Source organism: Leptonotus elevatus, chromosome 13 (genome assembly GCF_054856555.1).
Source record: "Leptonotus elevatus isolate MCC_2025b chromosome 13, RoL_Lele_1.0, whole genome shotgun sequence".
In the NCBI taxonomy this organism is placed as follows: domain Eukaryota; kingdom Metazoa; phylum Chordata; class Actinopteri; order Syngnathiformes; family Syngnathidae; genus Leptonotus; species Leptonotus elevatus.
This window is the reverse complement of record NC_141251.1, coordinates 17,539,873-17,548,188: the sequence shown is the minus strand read 5'-3', so window position 1 is coordinate 17,548,188 and position 8,316 is coordinate 17,539,873. Positions and strand designations below refer to the sequence as shown.

At 41.2% G+C, this 8,316-nt stretch overlaps 1 protein-coding gene across 1 annotated transcript; it reads left to right on the top strand.

Moving 5' to 3' along the window:
- The first annotated feature begins 5,831 nt into the window (after positions 1-5,831).
- npm3 (nucleophosmin/nucleoplasmin, 3) lies at positions 5,832-8,145 on the top strand. Its single transcript, XM_086093381.1, has 5 exons — positions 5,832-6,048; positions 6,234-6,319; positions 6,393-6,512; positions 6,893-6,986; positions 7,413-8,145. The coding sequence occupies exons 1-5, from the start codon at positions 5,865-5,867 to the stop codon at positions 7,520-7,522; spliced, it is 594 nt and encodes a 197-aa protein (XP_085949507.1). The 5' UTR covers positions 5,832-5,864; the 3' UTR covers positions 7,523-8,145.
- The last annotated feature ends 171 nt before the right edge of the window (positions 8,146-8,316 follow it).

The following is an 8,316-nucleotide window of genomic DNA, read 5'->3' as shown; positions in this document are numbered from 1 at the left end:
CCCTGCGCACTCCCGCCGGTGGGGGTGGGGGTGCGAGTGTTGGAACGCGGCTATCAGTGGCCGGAAACGACGCTGATGTGTGAAACCTGGAAGTCGGAAGTCCAGGTAGATGCCACGTACTTCCATAAATCATACTTTTTTCTTCTTTTTTTCCCCTTTTGTATTCAACACACCTCAAATACAATACCAACAATTACAGCACTGCATAATGTACAATCGAGTCATATATATATATATATATATATATATATATATATATATATATATATATATATATATATATATATATATACATACATAGACCAAAAAGAAGAAGCAAACAAACATAGAACAAGGGGCATTGTTACAAATTGTCAAAAAGAAAAGGATCCCACAAATATTTTTAAATTAAATCATTCAAAAAAAAACAGTCAAAAGCATGGACATTTTTCTGATCCATAAACCTTAAAGATTTTACAAAGAGACAGATCTCATTCTTCCAGTGAGCCATATTAGGATTCGTTTAAAAAACATTTGTGGAAAAAAATGCTTACCCATTACAAGAAGAACATTGACACCAAAGTCAATTTTCCTATTGTTAATGTTCATTCCAAATTGTATCTATTTCATTGACAACACAGCTAATTGAATACCCTTGTGTTGCAACCAAACCTTGAAAATCCTTCCCAAACCTCTGAATTATATTACAAGAAAAAAAAAGAAGATGTTCCAAGTCTTCATTTTCAATTGCACAAAACACACACGTTTCCATGTTGAATTTATGTTTTAGCTGGATGGATGGATATTCCTTCGTTGGGTACATTTTGTTCAAAATTTTAAATTGGATTTCCTTCGTCTTGAATGGGATCGGAAAAGATAGATAATTGTAGGATTCAAGGAATTCACTCTGGGGTAACAGAACACAAAATTCATCTATATGCCGATGATATTTTACTTTATTTAGAAAAGCCTGCTATTTCGTTAGGGGAAGTATTTAACTTAATAACTAAATTCTCACAGTTATCAGATTATTCGACAAAATCAACACTACTACCTATTACAGAAAATTCATTGAACCCTGCAAGCCAGGACCCTCACTACTCATTTCCTATAGGTAATTTAAAATACTTAGGCATAAAAATCTCACCTAAATTAACTGATGTAATTCATTAAAAATTTTACTCCACTTCTGGATAGCATTTATAGTGACTTGGAATGCTGGAATAATCGTCCCATTTCTCTAATAGGACGAATAGCCACTATTAAAATGAAAGTTTTACCCAAAAGAAACTATTTTTTCTCAATGATTCCATTTAAACCTACGTCTAACTGGTTCCAGTTGTTGGACTCGGCCGTTACAAAATTTTACTGGAATAAAAAAAAAAAAAGATTAGTCAATCTACTCTTCAGAAAAATAAATCCAAAGGAGGTCTAGAGGCACCAAATTTTATGCACTACTATATAGCTAACCAGCTACAATATATCATTTTATGGGCACAACCCAACAGAGATACTAACTGTTGGCTGGAACTAGAACAGAAGGATTGTAATAACCTCAGACTTTTAGATTTACTCTTTATTACAACATCGATTAAGCAACACAATTGTTTTAAAAACCCAATGATTTCCGCCACCCTGACTAGAAATGACCAAAGCCCAATTGGAGCCCTGCGGGCTTTCTCCCCTATGAAATAACCCCGACTTTCAACTTAACCAATCGTTTTATTTGAATGTGTGGGAGCAGAAAGGAATTACACATCTCCACCATCTCTTCTCAGATAATATGTTTATATCATATACATCCTTGCTCCAAAAATACAAAATAAAAAAACTGAATTTTTTTACATGATCTGCAAGTTAAAAGTATGATAAAGAAACAAATTCCAATACTTCGGGGTACGCTCCAACCGCCTGTTTTAGCTAAAGATATTACCAAGCTTTCTCCAACAACAACAAAAAACCTCTCAAAAATATATAAGTTACTTTCATATTCATACTGATCAAATGTCTTTACCCATCTCGAAATGGGAGACAGACTTGTCTATAGCTCCGGAATCTGACTTTTGTATTCAAGTTTGTGAAAACGTATTTAAAATGACAAAACACACAAATGTACAACTTATCCAATATAAAATTATTCATAGAACATACATTACTCAATATATGATGAAGAAAATGGGACTCTCAGACTCCGACATTTGTCTCCAGTGTTTACAAAACACTACAGACACTTATTTTCATGCTTTATGGTTATGTACTCCGGTTATGTGTTTCTGGACTAAAGTCTTAGAAAAACTTTCCGCTATCTTGGACTGTAGGATACCTTTATCTCCAAACTTGTGTTTGCTAGGTGACCTAACAACAACTGACTTACCACATAAATATTTGTAGCTCTTACTATTTACAAAAAAAATAATTCTTGTTAACTGGAAAAATCTCTGAATATCGACCAATGGAGCGGGGGCAGTGGGCCGGTGGAATGCCTGGCGGGCGTGGCGGGGCTGCCGTGCCCCGTTCTGCTGCGTTGGACTTGGGGCGCGGGCCGTATGGGGGTGGGGGGCGCTCCTGGCTCCTGGGTTTGCTCTCCGGCCGGTCTTTTCTTTAATCCTTCCTCGGGTCTCCTGACAACTGCACAACTCTAACGGGATTCTGAAGTATTCGGTTTAGGTGAACAATATGGGATTTTTAATAGGTTTTAGGTGAATTAATGAGCACACACACACACACGCACATACAAAAAAAGAAAGAAAAAAAAAGGGGGGGAGAGAACAATGATGATGACATGTCAAATCGATAAGATTACCGAATGAACAATACTGAGCTCTCTCAGAGAAAAAAAAAAGGGATCGAGCAACTACATTTTTGTAGATACCATCTTAATTTTTTTTTATTGCATTTAGGATTACAAAAATCAATACTTTCTATCCAGAGATTCTTCAAATGTTTGAATAATACATAACTTGTTGAGCCATAGTCAGTAGAGATGACGATATAGCTTTCACAATTTGATTGCATTTCTTCTAGTACACTGGATCTGAAATTTCTCACAAAAAAAAAACCATCTTATTGTAAAATACTTCCTTTGTCATTTAATAGATGGGCAGCCGCCCATATACCTTTGGAAAACCAGTCTTTGCAACAACAACAAAAAAAGATCTTCTATCCATGGTTATGTATCAATTATTCCATATTGGACTATTGTGTGGTGTAAAATTATGTTTAAAGACTAGTTTCCAGTACAAGAGTACTTGCTGATGGAAGTCAGAAAGCTTCACCGGTAATTTAATCAACTTAAAATCAAATTTTAAGAGAAAGCAAATTCCTCCCAATTTATCAAAAATCAAGTTGGGTATGTGATGCCAAATAGAGCAATTATTGTTGAGCAACGATTTCAGCCATTTAAGTTTTAATATACCATTCATAGAATCAAAATCGATGGCGTTTCCTCCTCCGTTCCGTTCCGTCTTCAATTCCGCTTATCCGGGGTCGGGTCGCGGGGGCAGCAGCTTTAGCAGGGAAGCCCAGACTTCCCTCTCCCCAGCCACTTCAGCCAGCTCCTCCGACGGGATCCCAAGGCGTTCCCAAGCCAGCCGTGAGACGTAGTCTCTCCAGCGTGTCCTGGGTCGTCCCCGGGGCCTCCCGCCGGGAGGACATGCCCGGAACACCTCCCCAGGGAGGCGCCCAGAAGGCTTCCGAACCAGATGCCCGAGCCACCTCAACTGGTTCCTCTCAACATGGAGGAGTAGCGGCTCGACACTGAGTCCCTCCCGAATGACCGAGCTTCTCACCCTATCTCTAAGGGAGAGCCCGGCTACCCTGACCCACAGCTCGTGACCATAGGTGAGGGCAGGAACGTAGATCGACCGGTAAATCGAGAGCTTTGTCTTTTGGCTCAGCTCCTTCTTCACCACAACGAACCGATACAGCATCTGCATCACTGCAGACGCTGCACCGATCCGCCTGTCGATCTCCCGCTCTAACCTACCCTCACTCGTGAACAAGACCCCAAGATACTTGAACTCCTCCACTTGGAGCAGGATCTCATCCCCGACCCGCAGAGGGCACTCCACCCTTTTCCGACTGAGGACCATGGTCTCGGATTTGGAGGTGCTGATCCTCATCCCAACCGCTTCACACTCGGCTGCGAACCGGAGATCACGGCTTGAAGAAGCCAACAGCACCACATCATCTGCAAAAAGCAGAGATGCAATGTTGAGGCCACCAAACCGGACCCCCTCAACGCTTCGGCTACGCCTAGAAATTCTGTCCATAAAAGTTACGAATAGAATCGGTGACAAAGGGCAACCTTGGCGGAGTCCAACCCTCACAGGAAACAAATCCGACTTACTGCCGGCAATGCGGACCAAACTCTGACATCGGTCGTACAGGGACCGAATAGCCCGTATCAGGGGGCCCGGTACCCCATACTCCCGAAGCACCCCCCACAGGACTCCCCGAGGGACACGGTCAAACGCCTTCTCCAAGTCCACAAAGCACATGTGGACTGGTTGGGCGAACTCCCACGCACCCTCGAGGACCCTGCTGAGGGTGTAGAGCTGGTCCACTGTTCCACGGCCGGGACGAAAACCACACTGCTCCTCCTGAATCCGAGATTCAACTTCCCGACGGATCCTCCTCTGCAGCACCCCCGAATAGACCTTACCCGGGAGGCTGAGGAGTGTGATCCCTCTAAAGTTGGAACACACCCTCCGGTCCCCTCTTTCTGACAGGGGATTCTGCCAGACGTTCCCAGCAGACCCTCACAATACGTTTGGGCCTGCCTGGTCGGACCAGCATCTTACCCCGCCATCGGAGCCAACACACCACCAGGTGGTGATCAGTTGACAGCTCCGCCCCTCTCTTAACCCGAGTGTCCAACACATACGGCCGCAAATCCGATGACACGACTACAAAGTCGATCATCGAACTGCGGCCTAGGGTGTCCTGGTGCCAAGTGCACATATGGACACCCTTGTGCTTGAACATGGTGTTTGTTATGGTCATGGTCATGGTTATGGTTTCCTCCTCCATCTTCGTAATTTTTTTATCATATAATTTTTGCCTATATAATGACATTTATTTTTCCAAATGAAATTGAAGTTTATAGTATCAATTACTTTAATCAATTTGTGTGGTATGGAAAGGGAATACGCCGGGTATATTAATCTTAATAGACTATCCATCTTGGTCATCAATATTCTCCCAAAAATCGAGATAGCTCTTTGCAACCATCGATTCAAAACAAGTTTGCAGTTGTTGATATTATCACAAATATTCATCTTTTCAGAAATATTTGTGTCTATTCTTAGAGTAATCCACAAGTATTTAACTTTTGTTTTAACTTTTATGTTATATAATAATTGCAGAGGCTGTTCTTTCAGTGCACATAATTCACATTTATTTAAATTTAGTTGTAGACCAGAGGCTCTTGAAAAATGATCAATCGTACGCAGAGCTATGGGAATCTGGGCTTCATCTTTCAAAAACGGCGCAAGTCATACACTCACGCCGTTTTCGGCCACTAATGCGACACACAGGCAGAGTCCCAACACTCATACCCCAACCACAGCGCCCCCCAACTGGGCGTCTCAGCTCAGCCCATACGTCGCAAACAGCAACCGGAAACAGCGCGCCGGTGTGTGACACCCGGAAGTCATATACCCCATAGTTTACCCCCCCCCCCCCCCCCTTTGTTTTATGTATTCTCGCAGTATTTGTGAGTTCACAAACTCCCGAGAATGATATTGTGGAAAACTTCCTCGAATGAAGCACAAATCTATTGCTAGGCTAGAAAGAAGGCGCTTCGAAGTCGAGAAGCCACGTGGGTGGAGTCAAACATTTGCCGGGGTTTTCGACAGGGAGTTGATAGGAACGTGGCGCGCGTGATGACGTCACGTTACGCAATAATCCGGCGACTTTTTTTTTTGCCCGTGGAAGGTAAATTTGGCTCAACGTGTTGTCAACAAACCTCTCTGCGGCACTTTCATCCCCGCAGAATGTCTTTCACTGACGAAGAAACCTCACACGCCCCATTTGCGGGTCAAACAAAGATGGAGAGCTTCCTGTTCTGTGAGAATTTTAAAACAGTTGAAAATAAATGCAGAATTCCGTTTGTTAGCTTATCTCCCGGCGCACACGTGGTCTTGGAAAACGCGAACGGTTCCTAATATTAAACCTCAATATCTGTAAGTGATTTTGCCACGAATGATAAGTGTTATGACGCTTTGCATTATATTACTGTGTGCGTTGCATAGGTTGCGAGCTCTCCTCCAAAGTTCCTTTCTTCTGCTTCCAGGGAGATGAGGATGATGACCTGGAGCACTTCATTGAGTTCAGAACGGTAGCAGATGCCTAAAAATGCATAAATAAATTTGTACGCAATATTATTTAATGCTCTTCTTGTGGTCCTACAGGTATGTTTGGGGGAAGGCGCCCAAGAAGAGAATAACGTGGTGGAGGTGACAGCCATGAACCACCAAGGAAAGACAACTTCAGTGCCCATTGCGAACCTTCACATTGGCTGTCTTCCAATGGTGATTTTCTTTTAAGTCACATTATGCTTGATTTGAACTTTCACAATGCACTTAAATATAGGAAAATGAAAAGAAAAAGTATACCGTCAACACCTGAATACTCGCAGTCAGGCATTTGAGGTTTTGCTTATTTGTGGATTTTTAATTAATTATTGTGCTTTTTTTGTCATATTATTCAAATCCTCTCTACTCTCGTATCATCTGTTGAAATAAGTAGAAACGAATAACTCTGCCGCATCTATTTGAGTCTGTTAATTAGGGCTGTCTAGCCTGTCTGTTAATAAAAGCTCTATAATAAATAAACATTGCGGATGGTTAATGTTAATAATTTAGAGTAATCTTTATAGCATAAAAATGTTTTGTGTCCATTTTTTGTTCAGGTGAGTTTGGGTGAGTTTGAGCTCAAAGCACCAGTGACTGTCCGTCTCAAGGCTGGCTCAGGACCAGTGACCGTCAGTGGCCTGCACCTTATTGGTAAAGTTACTTTATTGGTAACACAGCTTTTTTCTTGCGTTCTGTCCTCACGCCATAAAGTTGTGTGCATCCATGTTTTAGTTCTGGTCATTCTGCTTATGTTGGGGTCACCGTAAATTGAGGACCTCTTGTAAATGTAAAAGAAAAATAATGAAATGATTTTGTTTTAATTAACAACTGTAGGGAGAGCCTCAGAGCAACAAAAATAACAACAACTATTCAACTGAATTGGTGTTCCCTCACTTTTTGTGGCCTGAAAAAAAACCTTATCGGTGACCTGTCTATGCCCCTTTGTGTCAAAAGCAATTGTTGCCATTGCCACAAATCTTATTATGTATGTGGGCCTTCCCGCATCGGCAATTATGTCAAAATGGCACAGGCAAATGAGAATCCAACCAAATGATTTTGCCTTTATCTAACATTCAGCTTCAGAGGTTGAAGAGTCAGACTTGGAGGAGGAAGAGGACGAAGATGAGGAAGAGGACGACGTCAGCCCTATCAAACCGGCAAAGAAGAAGAACAAGCAGCTGCAGTAACTCTCGTGTCACTTGGGGATTTTAGCCCTCGCCCGTTGATATGTTTCAGCAAAGAATTCACGGACACTGTTGGCCACGTTGGCACGGGATATTCACAAACACATCAGTTGTATTCCCAGGGGCAGCCCAACATACGGCTTGGGTGAATCACTATCAGTTTCTCAAGCGCTTATTCACAGCTCATGACTGAACTGTGGATGTGAACTGTTTTTGCTATAAATGTTATCTCTTGTTTTTTGTATAATAGTGAGGCACCCCCATTGATGAGCAGGTATGTCTGTTGTAGCTACCGGTAGATTACTAATTGTCTTTGTGTTCATACAACATCAGTGACTTTTCTCAATCACAAGCACATTTCATCAAACACAGTTGGTAGTTTGAAAATAGTTTTTCTACATAAAATGTCAAACACTTAAGATGAAAGGATTTTGTGTTCTTAATGAATGAATGCATCAGGAAAGCATTTTGTCATCTTAACCTTGCGGTTCGCACCGCTTATTACTGTGGAATTTAATAGAAAATAGCTTAGTTTACTGCAACATTTACAATTTGTTTACTTATGGTAACATTTAACAGATTGCTTCTTGTTAAAATTAAAGTGTTTTATAGAAGAAAAATGCTTAGATTTGGTGTTAAAGGGAGTTTGTGTGTACAATTTTTATATTTTTCTATGTACAATTTTTATATTTGGATTTTAAAAACACTACTAATTTCAATAATGTGAAAGAAACTTGTATCATCAACGTAAGTTTATTGATATAATCGTAGGTGTTATGGTGGCTGACATTTTAAAC